Source organism: Corvus hawaiiensis, chromosome 27 (genome assembly GCF_020740725.1).
Source record: "Corvus hawaiiensis isolate bCorHaw1 chromosome 27, bCorHaw1.pri.cur, whole genome shotgun sequence".
In the NCBI taxonomy this organism is placed as follows: Eukaryota; Metazoa; Chordata; class Aves; order Passeriformes; family Corvidae; genus Corvus; species Corvus hawaiiensis.
The window spans coordinates 1,031,431-1,049,047 of record NC_063239.1 but is presented as its reverse complement, the minus strand read 5'-3'; the positions used below and the strand labels follow the sequence as shown (position 1 = coordinate 1,049,047).

General features: G+C 45.2%; 1 protein-coding gene across 2 annotated transcripts in view; it reads right to left on the bottom strand.

Moving 5' to 3' along the window:
* EBF2 (EBF transcription factor 2) overlaps nucleotides 1-7,682 on the bottom strand; it is a 120,101-nt gene extending 112,419 nt beyond the window's left edge. For both annotated transcript variants that reach the window (XM_048287482.1, XM_048287484.1), the window contains exons 1-5: nucleotides 7,075-7,682; nucleotides 4,672-4,828; nucleotides 3,625-3,688; nucleotides 3,309-3,364; nucleotides 2,866-2,939 (exon numbers count right to left, since the gene is read on the bottom strand). In XM_048287482.1, coding sequence (XP_048143439.1) covers nucleotides 2,866-2,939; nucleotides 3,309-3,364; nucleotides 3,625-3,688; nucleotides 4,672-4,828; nucleotides 7,075-7,205 — 482 coding nt within the window. In that variant the 5' untranslated portion in view covers nucleotides 7,206-7,682. The remainder of the gene's footprint in view (nucleotides 1-2,865; nucleotides 2,940-3,308; nucleotides 3,365-3,624; nucleotides 3,689-4,671; nucleotides 4,829-7,074) is intronic.
* Nucleotides 7,683-17,617: the final 9,935 nt, after the last annotated feature.

Here is a 17,617-nt window from a genome sequence, read left to right as displayed (position 1 = left end):
CACACCATCTGGCCGATAAAGACACGGGCCCCAGTGGCCGCCTGGCCCAGCTGATTAGAGCTCCCGTCTAGTCTGAGCCTTGTGGCGAAAGTCACAGCTGTGGGGCTCGCTGCACTCAATACAACTCTGTTATTAGCCAGCTGTAGACCCTGAGACTACTTCTGTTCGAATTATAATACCTTTTAACCCTCTGAGCATTGAGGGCGTAGGGGGTTGCTGGCAGCAGCATAACAACGAGTTTCCTCTCAGTCGATAATTGGAAGAAAAGGAAGAGGATTGGGGGGGAAAAAAAGTTATTCCAGGAGATGAGGGTGTTTTACCTTGATTTCCATCCGTCAGGATAGTGTTATTCCACACAAACCCACCCAATAGGAACTGCTCCTATTAGGCCATAAGAAGCCAAATGAAAAAAAAAATTCAGATTGGAAATGAATAAATCGAGCCTCACACTGGAAGCGCTGAAAGCACTAATTATCGAGAGCTGAACTTTCAATGGCTATGACAGATTGGTGCAGCCGTATCAATATTTAGACAACTTTCCTGCTAAGCAGGCATCTGTCACTGTCTGACGGAGAGACGGGCACTTTCGGAGGCGCTCGTCTCCACACAGCAAAAAATATCTCCATGTGTGGTTATGTACTGAAAAATCCCCCCCAAAAAGCCCTTCCTTCAACTAGGGAGGATTGGAAGAGGAGCAGAAAGACAGACAGACCCTTCTTGTTTTCCTTTTCAAAAGCAGTAGGCATCAATTTCGACAGCAGAGTGGGCACAGTGCATTAAAATTTTATATACTGTTCCTAATGCAAACTAAACTAGGGGCTTTAAAAATTGATGCTGCCACTTAAGCAGCACACAATGAGGAAGATTTGATTATTGTACTTAAAAGAAATAAAATAAAATGTCAAGTTTAACTAGAGTTGGAGCCATTCCCCTGGCATTATTCAAAGTGATGTGTGTAATGCCTCTTCAGAATACACAGCATCCTGCTTGGAGATACTTCAGGAAAACACGACATTTAAAATCAAATGTCTTCATTAGGTTACAGAGCGCTTTTGATTCCCTCCACTAATCTGTGTTTTACACGGGAAGGATGTCCCTGAGTTGTAATTCTTCCTTGGTTAATCTATCAAGCAGCAGAGCTGAGAATAATCAGAATAATGGCTTAGATTTGTACAACGCTACCTTAAATCAAGCACGGAGAAGGTTTGCAGGCATCACTGGAGCTCAGGAATATCAAAGCTGAGCAGAGCATTTGATACCATAGAGGCAGGGAGAGGAAGCAGGGGGAAAGCCAAATTAATTTTAAATCAAACAAGTCCATTTGGATGAGAAGGTGCTGAAATGCTTGAACTTCCAAACCAGCGCTGCGCTCTGTGCAGGGAGAGTGGAGGTGAGAAATGGGCTCACCGCTGTTACGTTATCACAAACCACGACCCAACTGCACAAGAAATCAGATTTTTCTTCTCTAATTTTCACCTGGTTATAGTGAAACCTTTCAACAACATGGATGCATATATACATACACATATATTTATATTTATTTATATAAACAAGTTCTAGACGTGCCCGAAAGTCACTTATACACCTTTGATCTTTGCCAATACGTCACCAGGTCCTTGTAAAGCCCACGCGATGCACCCTTCATATGTGATATACATTGTGTTTGGGCATAAATATGGAAATATTGGTCAAAAACTCATTTACTAAATTAATGAGAGCTAAGCACAACAGAGAAAAAATATACTTGTTTCATACTGAATACCTGATTCATATTATATTAAAAAGTAATGGAATTGTTGACATAATTAAGTACTGAAACCAAGACTTCCCCTTGATAAAAATTCTATCCAAATAAGCTTCCCTCACTGCTACATTAACTTAAAAGGCTACTTTAATAAAAAACAAAACAACAACCAAGTAGCAAACTGCACCATTAAAAGCAGAAACGTTGAGTCCAACAGCTTAACCCTCTCCCACTGATACAATAAATCACAAACTGTGTTTAATAAAGGTCACGAGTGGGTTTTGCCTCTTGTTTTATGAAGGAACATTCTATGCACATTTTAGCACATTTTAATAGAAGAACATTGACTGTTTGCATTATTATATGCATTGAAAAAAAGGTTTATTTACCCGAGAACAGCAAAAGTAATAAGTTACCACGGAAGCACGACGTACATACATAAGGTACGTGTAAGTTCAGACTTATACAAAAGTTATTAGAAACATCCTCGAGTCATTTCACCCTCTAATTTATAAATTTAAGTGCTAAAAATAGTGGGGGGCTTTTTGTTCTAATTAAAAAGTAGAAGGCCCCTAAATATTGTTCGCATGTGTAGAAAGGAAGGGTTTGAGGGGTTTCTCTTTTGGGTGAGAACTGCCCAAAATTAAAGAACATTAATGAGGCCACTTTAATTAAGAAAATTAAAATATTTCACCAAAGCAAATTACATAGAGAGCATCTTGCAGATTCCAGGTAAAAATATATAAGTTAAACTGCTAATTCTCATAAGGTGAGCAGAAATTCTATGAGCAATAAGCATATAAAAGTCTTGATTCAAACAACACATGCAAAGGCCTACGTTAAACAAAAATAGTGCAGCTGTGGTTGCTGAATCTCCTGCAGGAAAAACAAATGGCAAAAAAATAGGAACACCCCCCCCTCAAAATATCTGTTTTGAACCCAAGCAAGCATTACCCACATGAAAAAAGAAAGTCTTCCTACACAAAGACCCTCTCTGAGTCAACAACAAAATAAACAAACAACAAAATCAAACTCCTCCTACCTAGAACTTCCTCGGAAAGGCTCTTCCAGCATCTAGGGAAGCAAAGCTCACAAATGATGTGTTAATAAAGTCATCTTACCTGCACATGACTTCGTGGGTGAGCAACACTCTGCACATCTCAGGATTCTTGTTCTGGCCTTCGTAAGTTATAGGCTACAAAAATTAAGAGAAGAGGTAAGCCAAGGGCATCAGGGGTTATTTATTCCTTAGAATATTCAGATGTGAGGGGAAGGGTTTTTACCACTGCTCACCATCGCCTGCAAATAAACACCTTCCCCTTTATGTGCAGGGAAAACAGCTTTACATAAATATTGCTACAAAGTGGATAAAAGCCTACAGTCCACAGAGGGAAAAAAAGAGACTTCAGAGCACAATTTTCAATTGCCCTCCAAAGCAGGTCTGCAATACAGCCGAGCGAGAGGCCAAAGTGAACCAGAGAAGGAAAAACACGCAGGGAAATGTTGAGCAAACAGGAAGGATGAGGTGGGACAGGACAGCATGGCCCAGATCAGCCCTGCTCACCTGCTTGGTGACGGAATCGATGAGCCTCACATAGAGATCCTGTTCAGTCCTGACACCTAGAGCAAGGAAGAACAGGGAGAAATAATGTTCTACAGGCATCTTGCCCTGAAAGCATCAGAACAAACCCATTTAGTGCCTTATTAGACACCCTCAGCATCCCGGGTGTTGCCCAAGCCCAGGTAAACTCCAGGGCCCATCCCTGCACTGAAGGGGCCTCATGAAAGGGAATTTCAGTGTATTTTGGAAATCACAGCACCTCCAGCCAGACCCTGCCTCGCTGCACAGCCCCCAGAAGGTGCCTGGAAAGGGCACTCACCGTTGCTGTAGAGCAGCTGGAGTTTGTAGTGTGTGCCGTTGTTCGTCTTCTCATTGCCTTGCTCCTGAAAGGGAATTTTTAAAAAGAGGGGGGGGAAAAAAAAAATCCTTCCAGAACTTACACTTGGCACATTTAAAATGCAAGAGCTCATAATCATGATGGAAGTGACAACAAAGTTCATTAAAATTCTAAGAGGTGAATCCACTGATTGGGATATATTAACCTTCTGGGTGACCCAGGACAAACTACAAAATACTGCTGACATCTTTTCCTGTAGGAGTTCAAGAACTTCTTTCCCTCTCTTATTTGCCATTATGCTCTCAACTTTTTCAAGGCAATACATTGAGAAGAATTTGTGCATTTCAAATCAGTTAATATAAAGCAGATTGACGGGGGGGTAAACGCAGTGGCTTTTGATTTTACTGTGACCATTGCTTTGCAATAGTGTTATTTTGAGTCAATATTGATATTTGTTTCCTGAAGGTTGTGTTACAGGGATATTTCTTACACTTTTTTAAAAAAGTAATTTCCTGTAAGATAGTTATTAATGATTCACAATTTAAAAAATCTTGTTCATGGCTAAGAAAGTAATTGAAAAATGCAAAGTGGTCAAGACATGGAATTAAAATCCAAAAGCAAATGCTTTTCAAGTCCTGCCATTGACTTTGGAGCTTTAGGAAGTACACATAACCATGCTCAACAGATAATCTGACATATTACAGGTCAGATTCCACTTCTGTTCGGGTACTGATAAAATCCAGCAGATGTGGTAGGTACAAAAAAAATAAGCGCGTTTATCCCCCATGTATTTTATTTATTTTATTTTTAGTGGGTGAATGAAATTCCTGATACAGAGCAGAGGCTTCTAACCCTTTTTTACTACAGTAGTACTCACAGGGCTACAGATCTACCCCAGCACCTGAACCTCGACCAAACCCTGGTTGTATTTTATTAGGGACAACAGGTATTAGAAGTCGGCAGCTCAGTGGGGGGAGAAGATTAAAAATTGGAGAGGAAAAGAGGAAGAAGAAAGGTAACGAGCCTTACTTTATCATTTTCTACAAAGTCCACAAAAGCTGTCCTCTCTATTTCCACAGGCTGCCCCTGTCTGTCGTAGAGAGCCAGAACAAAGTGAAAGAAATTGGATTTCCTCAAGTTGGAGGGTGGCTGCTTTTCAAAGTGGGCTCTGGACAAAGCTACTCCGCTGTGGAGGAAACACACGGGATGGGGTGAGGGGGAGAGACAAAGACATTACCAGGTTGTGCAGCAGTAACGGCAAAACAACAACAGAAAAGGCACAGCACTTTGGGACTGTCCCTTGTCACCGCCGGGCTGCAGCCGGGCGGGACGGGGCGATGCGGGCTCGGGGCTGGCACTGGAACCCCAATTTCGGCGTGGCCCCGCTCCCTGCACGCCCCGAGGACAACGGTAATTTACAGAGAGGGGCTGGTGCTAAAGGCAGCGTGTATTTTCCTTCCTCCACTTATTTCCCTGCCTGTCACGCTCCTTGCTGGAATGCAGCAGGGTGGGAAGTGGCTGGAACGTGTCAGAGGGTCTGGAAGTGCTCTCTGCACATCCCGGTCCCGCTCCCTTTTCCTGTAGGAGAAAACAAGCGACCCTAAAAATCTTTCCTACGGGCAGGCTGTCAACGGGGGGACACCTCTGTTTCGGGCAGAGATGACTTTCGAGCAGAGCAGCCACTTCCCTCGGCAGCGGAGTTTGTCTTTAGTCACTGAATTACTTGAAACGATTCCTGCAAATTGAAACTCTGATTTAAACTGAAAGAATTTAGATTCGGGTTAACCAGCCCTTGCGAAAATCTTGTCCCCGACTGCAGAAAACGTTGTGATGTTTCCCACGCGTTTCCTGGCTTGGAAAGATTCAAATGCTTCTGTTTACCCAAATATCCCTGACTGCAGCTTTCTTTCTTTGTGAAATTAGTTGTTGTTCCCTCTCTCTAAGGCAAATTTCTACCTACTGCGGAGAAAATAGGTGCACATGAGCACCTCCAAATTACTTAATAGACAGATTCAGTTTATGCGCCAGACTAGTTAGAAGTTGGACAGCTTTGGGTTTTAGTCCCCAGAATAGCTCCACAGCACCGGCAGAAGTATTTCACTCTTTCGGAGAACTACAGATGTTTCCCTGTGTTTTCCTTGCCGAAGAGGTACGGTGTGATCTCACCACATCCGCCACAACTGCACCTAGCTTGGGGCTTCCTCTCATTCTGCGAGTAAAAATTGGGATTTATTGGTTTGTTAGGGATATCTGGGAGAAAAACCCGGCGATGCCAGCGGGCAGCACAACGCGGCTGCACCTCCACCCGCTCCCGTGGAGTCTTGGCAGGAGCCGTTTCCTTTTACTTTCGGTTTCCTTGAGGATAAACCTCTTCCCCCTCAACCGTATTTATAAAACGCTCTATCGACATTCATAAAACTCTGATAACTCCTCCCATGGCGCTTGGAAAACCTTGCTGCCAGATCAGGCCGGGGGTGGGGGCATGGATGTACTATTTCTAAAATGTCCCTGTTTCATCTGAAGTCCCCTCTGCTGTTTCATGCCCTTCACCTTGTCTCTAATACTAAATAAAACCCAGTTTGTTCCCGGGGTTCCCAATTTAGCCTTCCCCGACGCTACCACTTTTTTTTTTAGGTTTTTTTTAGGTTTTTTTTTAAGCTATCCAGAAGGCAAGGAGAAAAAAAAAAATACCTAAAAGAATTTTCATCGTCTTACCCCTACTGGGAAGAGACTGGGATAGTGTCCTGTGCCGACTTGGCTGGGAAGAGAAAATAAAAGGGGGGCGTAAAGGGAGATAACCCTCCCAAACAAGTGGAAAACAAACAGCCAAGCCCCAATTTCGGGCTGTTCAGTGGCATTTCAGCTCAGCAGAGACCTCTCGGACGCTCGGGCAGGTGCGGCATGCCCGCAGTGCTCCGCGGTGCCTGTGCCCTCCCCTGCTCCCTCGGACCCTGCTCTGCCTGCCCTGAACCCACGGGTAAAGATTTTGGCAATGCCCACCGTGAATTAAGCAAAACAAGATTGGCCGGGGGGCTGGGGTTTGACACCTACATTTAAGTTCATTCTAACTTGGTCCCCTTCTGTTCGGCTGTCTGGCCCAGCAAGCAGGGAGGAGTACCCTGGATCGCTGGGAACAACCAAGCCAGCGCCCCACACATGTTCCTGGGGCAGAAAATGAAAGGATGATCCCATCTCGCTGTCATCTGAGCCCCGCACTGGGTTTTAGGACTCCTGATGCTTTCCGGTTTTAGAGCGCTGCTGCCTAACTCTAGCTCCCACCGCTTTTCGCTGACTGGAGGAGACCAGGAGAGGGACAGAGAGGAAATAATTAAATTTAATATCAAATGCAAACAACAGGGAGTAAAGAAACGGTTTTCTTAAAAAGAAAAATAACAAGCAGGGGGAAACCGGGAGAGAAATAGTCACGGTTACCTTTGTGCTGCTACGTTTGCATCCACAACCCCAACGTTTCTGACCCAGGACCTGACGGAATCCATCTCAGAACCTAGAGATTTATCTTTCAGAATTGGTCCTCTTCCTAAAGTGTCTTGAATCCCAAACATTTAAAAAGTCTATTCCAACTAGCAACAGTTTCCTTCTGGAAGATAAGGGAGAAGGAAAAAAAAGAAAACCAAAACGGCGCAGCCTTTGAATCTGACACACACAAATCCCAGGAAAGTGAAGTTCAGCTTTCAAACCAACTTCTTCTGCTTTTTAACGCTACGTGTTTTTAACGCCTTCAAAAGGGGAAGAAAGTTTTTCCTCTTGCCAAGTAAAAGTTACGCTGATTCAGTCTTGCCTGGTATCATCATCTTTCACACGCAGGCGAGCGAGCCGCATCCAGAAACCGATCGCCGCTAACGAGGATCACCTGTTCCTCAAACAGACAACGGCGAGGAGGATTGATTGCTGCCTAATCCAGGAAGAAGGAAGGAAGGAGGGAAAAAAAAAAAAAACAACCCCAGACGTGGGGTAAATTGCGAAAGAAAGGAAGAAATGGAGCTAAAGAGCGGCCGGTCCCACCCCGCGCGCGGGCAGCGCCGGCCCTTCCCGCGCGGCGGCATGAATGGGTTACACGGTGGGAGCGGGCGGCGCGCGGGGGGCGGGGCCCCGCGCCATATAAGGAGATCTCATTTGCATCTCGCGCCGCGATTGGTTGAGCGGCGCGGCCGCGCTCCGCCCCCCGCGCGGCTCCGGAGCGCGGCCGGGCAGGGGAAGCGCGGGGCTGTCGCGACGGGGATGTCGCGATCGGGTTCATGGAGGTGGGTTGTGGGCATAGCCCCACGGCGAGAGGTGCTGCCTCAAACCGCACAAACTATGCCAAAGCAGCGGGACCGGGGTCCCGCCGCCCACCCTGGGACAGCCGGACCACGGGCAGGGGAACTGCGAGTTTGTCGTGATGGGTTTATCGTCACAGCCCGGCAGCCCCACACCAAGCGGTGCTGCCCCAGAACGTATAAACTGTGCTAAAGCTGCGGGACTGGGCTGGAAGGAGCGCGCCCGACGCCCGCCTCGTGGCTGCCGAAGCCCGGGCAGGGGAACAGCGGGCTTCTCCTGATGGTTTATCGTGATGGTTTATCGCGATGGCTTATCGCCAGGGCCCGGCAGCCTCACCCGGAGCGGTGCTGCTCCAGACCGCACAGAGTGCGTGGAAACCGCGGGGCCGGAGCGGGAGGAGCGCGCCCGTCCCGGGACAGCCGGAGTCGGGCACGGGACCCGCGGGCTCATCGTGATGTCCCCGCAGCCTCACCCCGACCTGTCCTGCCGCAGAACACCCAAACTGTGCTGGGAGTAGCGATCTCTGTCCGTCTGACCTCGCCGTCTTGCCAAAGCCGCCGCACGGGTAGTGGCCGCTTCGCTCTCAGGCGCGGGATTTAAAATGAAAAACTGCTCAGAGGGAGAAGAAATGGGTCTGGGGGAGGGTTTAGGCAGAGGCTGCCTGCAGGGCAAGAGCCAGCCGGAGACTTGCAGGCACCCAGCAGAGCCCGAAGTTACACCCTGAGAGCTGTCAGGTCTCACCTTAAAACTTTTTGTAACATCCCATGTAGGCAACATTTCCCATTAAAGGAAATCGGAGCTCTTCCCAGCCCGGTCCGTGGTGACCCGGACCCTACTACGTCTGCATTTATTTTAGTTTATTTTTTTAAACTGCTCTGCCTTGGTGATATTTTCCTCCCGGCCCTTTTGTATTCTGATCCGTGTATAGATCTGCCTCTGAAATCTATATAACACCAACGCGAAAACAGATTTCGAGACAATGAATGCAAATCTGTGCTCAGAGACCATCTGCCAGATGAGGGAATCAGATGTTCGGTAGTTAAAGGGACAGCGCAAGGATTTCCTTGACTCATTATGTGCAGCTCCTCTCTTTAACCTGCTTTATCTGTTGTTTTTTGGGTTGGTTTTTTTTAACGGGATAGAACTATAATTTCCATTTCAGAATAAATCCGAACTCCTTCCATCCACGTTCAGCCGCTATTCAAAAAGCCACCCATTAAATACTAGATTATTTTCGCGGAGTTTCATACAGTTATCTCCAAAAAGAATCTGAAATTAAAATCTTCCCATAAAAGTTTCATAAAAATATATCCTTAATTCAGGCACGATTGAGGGCAAAGCCGGGACTCAGATTTATTCTGTCTACATAAGTGACAGACATGGTATTGGATGAACTAATACATCTCACCCAATCTTTGTTCAAGGAAATTTGCCATGCTAACCCACCTCCCCAAATTGATAAATATGCAGGAAGTGATTTTGCCAGGTTAGCAAAAGGCGAGGCTGGCGTTATTTAAACGTTAGAGAAAAGCAACAGCAGTTTGATGGAGCTATAGGGTGGAGGCCAGTCTTTCAAGATACGATCTTAGCATCTCTGAGATGCAATTTCTCTGTATTAAAAAGCCCAAACCAACCAAACTGGGTAAGATATTAATAAATAATAATAATAATGATAATAATAAAAAGTGAGAAACCAGAGCACGTAAGATAAATATACAGGCGATGGTGAGGCGTATTATGGTGCGGGTTTTTTTTACCTTTTACAAAAGACGTGGGTACATTTTCTCGAACAAAAGCCTCCTCTTTGTACTAAGATCATTTCTGGCTATGCCACTCTGACCGTTCCTACGTTTATTCCTAAACCCGGGGCAGGGGCGGAAGGGGAGGGGGAGGAATTCCCTCTCGCTGCAACCTTGGCCGATGCGTTCACAAGGAGAGAACGCTCCCTAACAAACCCGAGCCCATGTCTCCTGGAGATAAAGCCGAGCCTATCCCCGCAAGGTCGGGTCCAACCCAGCCACTCTCTCAGCCCCAGCCCGGTGGCTCCAGCCCCGCCAGCGCCGGGAACAAAGGGGACTCGTGTGCCGTGGCCCCGGGGGACTCCCGCTTTTAGGGATTCGTGGCGGGTCAGAGGGCAGCGCCGCGGGTCAGGGGGGATGCGCTCCCTTCGCCCCAAACAGCTGCCACCAGAATTTGGCACTCGAGGCACAGATGCAGGGAGCATCGTCCCCTCCTGTCCCCGCGGGGGCTGTGGCCGTGGGGTGCCCCCTCCCCACCATCGCGGGGGGCCTGGGGAGCGGGGGGGGAGCTGCACCGCTCCGGGCAGGGGAAGCGCTTTCGGGGTAGAATTTGCTCCCCCGACCAAGTTTCTCACCTTTAAGATAGGCTGCAAAAGGACACGAGTCCTTGAATACTTCTGAAATTATAGACTCCTGCTCTAGATTCCCCATTTCAAGCCCAAATTGTATTTAAACAGAGCGAAAAGCCCATCTCCCAGACTCTTCTGATGCAAATTCACTCAGAAAAAAAGCAGCGTTTATACCAGTGCGACCGCCGATAAATCTGGATTTGCACTTAAGAGGTTTCCGCGGTTCGGCTCGGGGAGTCGGATCCAGCGGCAGGTAAACGGCACCGCAGAACTCCGGGACGGATGGGGGGTAAAGAACCCCCAGAACAACCTTTCAGAGCCCGGTAAAGCGAGGGGAGCCTCCAGCAGCGCATCCGCCGTGCCGTAAATACAATTACAGACACAAACGGGAGCCGAAGGATTGGGAAGGGGCTCCGGAGCCAAGAGGCGCCGGGAGCGGCTCTGACTCCGCGGTTCTCCGGGCGAAGGAAGGGGAAAGGCGTCGGGCCGGGCAACCCTCGCATCCCCCGGGCTCGGGGGTCCCTCTCGGCAGCCTCCGAATCCCCACAACTTTCCGCCCCGCGGGTTTCATTCTGCGAATCGCTTCGAGCGATTTTCTTCCTCGGACTAAAAAAGAAAAGGCGGGGAGGGGGGGGGGGATTGGAAAAGCAACTGGTTCGGTGAGTGCTGATCATTTCCTTCTGGAGGAAGAGCGATTCCCCTCCAGACTGCCGCACTCGTTTCCACATGCCGGGGTCAAAATGACAGGTGAGGCCGATCTGACGTGGTAAAGAGAGATGCTTGTCTTTGTTAGCAGGTTTTTAACAGCGTCGTTTCATACACCGGAGTCAACTTTCACTCCTCGGCACATCTCAGCAACTCCCAGCAGGAAGAAAGATGGATAGAAGATACTATTTAACCCATTTAAAAGCAAAACCTTAAACTACTATTGTTTCTTCTCACATTTAAGGGGAGAATGACAGGAAAAAAAAAAAAAAAAAAACAAAAAAGCTAAACTAAGCCTAAAGATGACAGTTCGAAGGAAACGTTTAACTCTTGTTCCTATTCATTTGTGAGGATTCACCAACCTTCAGGTGTCTCAAGGGAACGAATTGAAGGTTAAAATTGAAGGTTAAAATTATCAGTGTCACAATTGAGAAAGGCAACTAATATTTCCCTCTTCATCCACTTATCTCACTGGAAGGTTCATTTTTCCGGTATACCTGTACCAGAAAAATAAGTATGCCTTTTAGAAATGTTTCCTTAAGCTGCCAACAGCTTCAGGTTCTGAGTCATGACTGTTCAAGCACACATCAACTGCACTTTTGGCAATATAATAACGGCGTTCAACAAACAAAGAAGTCCCCAAAATAACTTTCAAGAGCCGAACATCAGCTTAAACAAAATATTCGCTTGCACGGGGTAGCCTGTGATAGAAATGTGGCTACAAAAAACAGGAGCAGGCTGAGCCCTGAGCTGTGGAATGAGCAGTGTGAGGAGGGCAGTCAGAGCACTGTGTACAGAACTGGACTAGAAAACTGCTCCAACTGATGCAACACTGCTCTGGATTTACAAGGCTCTTGATTTAGCTAAAATAAAAACATACGTAAGGAAAAAAGCCTCGTAATACATTTTTAACAGGGGAGGTTTAAAGCAGTTCAGGTGGGTGGAACTAAATCCTGAAAGCAACTCGAGTTCTTAACTGAGAAAATTGCAAAGCAAGGTCTGAAGTGCTGCAGTGCTTTCAGTTATATTTACTGTAAACCTGGTTTTATACAATCAACATCTCTCAGAAGAGAGCTCCCCATCTCATTGCTGGAAAAAGTTGAACACCCAAGTATAAAACAATAGATCCTCATCACAGCTCCCCATGCCATCAGTAAATAAGCAGCAACGTGGGTTTATAGCTGTAAAATTGTGAGCCCTACCTGGTCTCTGCCTCTTTCTCTCCCCCTTCCCTCTGGCACCATAAAGGCACTATTTACTGGAGGCAGCTCTCCACACTCATCAGCCCTCACAAACTGCCAGTTGCAGAGATTCCACCCATCACACTTATAAGCAGTGAACAAAGGAATGCTTTCAAACTTACAAATGCATAAGTAAACATTTAATAACTTCTTCTCCACCTCATCTTTCCCCAAAGAGAGAAAACATTGTATCCATCAGATCCACTTCTGAGTCTCCTGCTCATTCCAATAAGTAGGTGTTTCTCTTTTCACCAGAACAGAAAAACACATCTGCTAGGTTTTATATCCAACTTTTTTCCTTTAAAAAATACTTTTACTGCCTTTTGCCTAGCATAGTTTTTGGAACACGTTAGCAAATAATATTTTACCGTGGGGAGTGTGTGTTCCATTTTATTTTATAATGCAGATTTGAGGAGTCGTAGCGCTGAAGTTTGTTTTTGTAACCACATGGAGGTTTGAAGCAACAACCACACTCAGGAAAAATACTTGAGGCGGGTGTATATTTGTGCTGGGATCCTCTCCCTCATTTTGCACTTTATGGAAAGCAATCAAAGTCAACTTTTCAATATGTCTTTGTATATAAACTATTTGAAATATTCACCAGGAAAGAGTTTAGATTATCACAGTCTTTCTAGTTCCACATGTGTGCTTAGGATCCAACCCCAGCTGTCAAACAGAGTCTCCACAAGCACCTGGACAAACGCAGACACGCTGGAGATCAGAATTCAATTAATTCATTAACGTATGAACCAAATAAAAGTGGTCCCCAGAACAGCAAACATTGTTATACTGGCACTTAACCTACACTAGTCACTCAAGTGGTCTTACAAGAATTACTTGACAATACAGCCTAACTTCACGTTCAAACATGTGCACCGTCAGGGCCTAATTTTTATTTCTTGGCTCAACTGAATGCAGCTCTGCCTTAAACAGGTGTCTCACTTTAATTACAGGTGTCTCACTTTAATTACATCAATAGTCACACTCAAGTCATGCCACAGGGGCGCTTTGCCAGCTCAAAAGTCAGCAAACCTTAAGCAACTCTCTGAACAAAAACCCTTCTTTTAAAAAGTGTTTAAAAAATAGAAGAATTGCAAGTTTCTGTAGTTCTTCCATGAAGCACAACCTAACATTTAAACTGGAATACTCTCGAGTGCCAGGGATATAAAACTACTTTGGTACAAACTGGTATTGTAGCAGGAATATGCAAATTGTGTTTCATTCCAAATTCACCAGTTTTGCCTTGATGGATAGAAAAGGGGGGGGCACATTAGGATTGGAAAATCACTTGGACCATCAATAATCATAACACCTGCCTCTTGTAAAGCTTCCTGTGCCTTCTTTTAAAGCATCTGGTAATAGAAGTTAAATAAAACACACCAAAAAATCTAATCTAATCTGACTGTTCCTACATTCTTTCCATAAGGCAAGAAAGAGGCAGTAAAAAGCCCAATATTCTACAATTAGAGATTTACAACCTTGGAGAGACAGCTCAGCTCTTCTCTGAAGAACATTAAACAAAGAAACTTTGGGTTATTTGGTGAAACAGAACTATTAACACTTCAGAAAGTCAATAGGATTTCTACCTCAGTACATTGCACTTCAAAAGCTGCCAAATTACACAGCCAGATTCTGATCCTGAGAAGATTTGCACCTGTATCAGAAGCAGGGAAGCCGATTTTATGTGACACCAGCTCCTCTCATCAGATCTTTCCATGGTTACTTCCCATAACCAGTAAAAATGCCAAAAATAAAAGCTCAACATTTAAGCCATCAGGATCTAGGTTAGTCTAAACATTATCTTCTGGGAGGTAAGAAATCTTCCCTGAGTTTTAGGCTTTCTGCACTATTTAATTACAGTTTACCATTTGAACTGTTTCTTTCATCACTGATTTTAAGTATTTAGAGGCAGGCTAAACAGCAATGCTTTGAAAGTTTCTCACACCTAAATGGCTCTGATACTTAAAAGGATTTGTTCAGCCTGGTTGTAGAGCATCACATTTTCATCAGTTAGGTGAGTAAAAATAATATATTTTACTAAATAATCTGATACTATTAATGTCTTTCAAGAGAAAGCTCTGCTTGCTAGACAGAAATGGCTACAGGAATATTTTCAAGTGAAAGCTGGAGCTTGTTCTTACCAGGACTGATCTTGCTGCAGACTGTGAATGGAAGAAAGGAAATTATATGCCATATGCTTCAACATATTCCAGCCTTCATATGCTCTGAACACATGCTCTTGAAAACAGCAGAGGGTGTTTTCCTTCCCTAAAGCCAAAGAATGCATGTGGACCACAAAGCTGTGTCTGCTCAGGGTGCTCTGAAACCCTCTGAACTCGCTCATCTGTTCCGTTGCCGCTGATGTCCGGCAGACTCGGAATCAGCCAAGGTTATTTTCTGTCTTCAGCATCACCTCGAGGCATGGGACTATCAGAGAAGTGTTCAGTGACCATTGCTATGGATGGACTGAGCAATTGGCTTGGTCAAATGCGTGTCACACATCTTTAAGACATATCACACACCTTTAACATTTTCTATCTGCTCTCCGCCTCCACTGGCACCTCACTGTAGAGACCGGAACACCAAATGATGGTGCTTTCAATTGGCTTTGTGCTTTTATACCATCCTGGTACTCAAGGTCTAATCCAGATGAGATAAAGCTCCTTCACTGCACCACTCACAATCCAAACTTTAGAAGAAACAATGAGGGGAATGAAATGGAGCAGAGGCACAGACAAGGAAGCCAGGAGGAGAAAAACACAACCTCAGAACACTCTAGGACGACACAGCATCATTAGTAAACAGCTATAGGACTTGCTGTTCATTGACTTTCCCCTTCACTGCAGTCCTATTTGGTCAGAGCAGTGTCCAAATACTCACAGGACAGAGGAAAGAGGACATCAGCCTGCAGAAGTGACAGCCCTGGCTACGGGCACGGCCTCAAGTCTAGAAAGCACCTGATGCTAGAGGGGCTTGAGCCCCAAGATTTGATATTTGAGCTACAAAGTGTGAGAGGCTCACATGTTGTACTCCAAGATAAAAGCTCCCAGCACTGGATTTTGCCCTGAGCTGTGCACAGGCACCTCCAGACCCCAGATTTGCTCTGCTGACCTCGAGGTGACCGGGCAGTGGGACACACACAGGGAAGGCCAGGCTGGAGAACAGCACAGCACGTGCAGCCTCCGGAAGGGAGAGCCATCCCACAGGATGCTTTATGGCATCTGATTTTTCCTGGCGCAGAATATGAATAATGTTAATGGTGACAGAGCCTACAGGCAATAAAAGGCCTTGGCAGGTATCAAACAGCTCCAAACTTTGCTTTGGCTCCCTGCCAGGGGCCACAGCCAGCCAGCACTTCCTACTCCAGCCTAGGACCAGTGACCATTAAGGAATTACACGGCCTTACTGGTTTCCAGTGAGAAAACAGAGAGAAAATGTATTATATTTTGATTAAAAAAAAAAAAATCCCCCAAAAACCAGAAAGGAAGAAATCTGTGTTTCACACACACCTGCCCCCATTTTTAATATATATTTCTAATGGATAAGGAAATTGTTATTATTCACATATTCAGCTGCCAAGGCTCCAAACAAAAACATAGGTTGGGAAGTCAATGAAAAAATCTCTACTTTTATTGTCATCCCTTGTCCAAACAGCATGTGAAGGCTCAAACCAAGAATCCAGAGCTCCCCAGTGCTAAGCTATTCATAGGAATTTGTAAAGAGCTCCAAAGAGAACTCGAGTGTGGGAAGAAATAAGACTACAGGATGAAAAAAGTAAGAAAGCAGAATTTTTCTGGGCCTTATTAGTTCTGCATAGCACTCAGCTATGGCCAAGTGGTAAGGACCCACATTTCAAAGCACAAAAATCACATTATACCATTTCCACTGCCTTTTTTTTTTTTTTGTCAGCCAGGATAATCAGCATTAGCAATCAGGCAAAATACTTCGTATTAACTAATAAGTCATACTTAGAAACACTTCTAATTTCACGTCTCCAAACTATAAAAGAACAAAGTTTTCTTCAGTGACTAGTCCAGTTTGGGAGAGTGCTTTTGAGAGAACTGACCCAGTTAAATTCTTCCTGTTTCCCCTTAGGTTTTAATTTCTTGATTCTTATTCCCTGCTTTTGTTGACCACTGGAGTTTCAATAAAATGATATAATCCCGTAAGAGTCAAATGGGTTGTTTCTTCCTTATTCTGACCCAAGCTGACAAACCCCATTTCAGTGAACACCAAGCCCTGGTGCTCAGCATCTGCTGTATCATTCCTGTCCTGTAAAAAGTGGGAACACAGGGAAGGCAAAGTTGCAGCAGGTCAGCGGCAGAGATGGGTTTGGATCTCAGGAACTCCTGAATCCTGGGACAATGCCATCCATGGACACGTGCAAATATGCCCCCAGAGCTCAATTATTGGCATGTCTGCCACATACCCTGCCAAATAACAACATTGAAGAAGTACCACTGACAGCCAAAACACAAACATCTGTTTTAGGGAACATCCTTGCGGGCTGGGAACACAACAGCCTCTGCCTCTGGATTGGTTAAATGAGCCAAAGACAATCACTTGGATCGATGGCATCATCTAAAAACTTGATTCTTCTTGAATTTACTGCACTTACACACTCTTACATATGTTCATGGTATGCATATTTAACATATGTACATTTACAATATAAAATTGAAAAGTTGAGCTTGCCACTAGAGGTAAAACTTCAGCTCTCGATGGTTGGAAGGTTTCCACTTCCACACCGTTCATAAAACAGGAAATATGATTTACAAGCCTTATTAGTTTGCAGAAGTCCTGTTTTACACCTGGCCTAATTATTTGGTAAGATAGGAACTAAATATTTGGTCATCTGAGGTGTTTTAACACCTGCACTGACTTCCTGTCCCCAGGATCTTGGGCACATTTGTTGTTCATGAGTACAACAGGTGAGAATCAGGGAGCTGATGGGCTGGTGAAGTTTCACCCTCAGTTTCAGCAAAGCTGCACTTGGATCCCTGACTTCACAACACACCCCAGCCTTGTCCTTTGTCACAGGAAAACCCCAAGCACCAGACCAAATTTCTCTTGTGCTGTGCAGTGTGGCCCAGAAAGCCCAAATATCCAGGAGTTCAGAATCTGTGTTCAAGTGAGGAAATACAGGTTAGAGGAAATAAAGAGGATATGTCTGTAGGTTGAGTGTAAAAGAGCAGTTAGTATAAAAGCAGAAGTCCATTCAATTGACAAAAGCCAAACATAAAAGATCTAAAATCACAGTTCTATGATTTAATCCATATAATACAATTTACAGCTCTTCGGAACAAAGCAGATGAATTCTGATCTGCATTTCCCCCATATCCTACTACAAAACCCACCCTCAGATCTAGAGAATTCCTAGAAA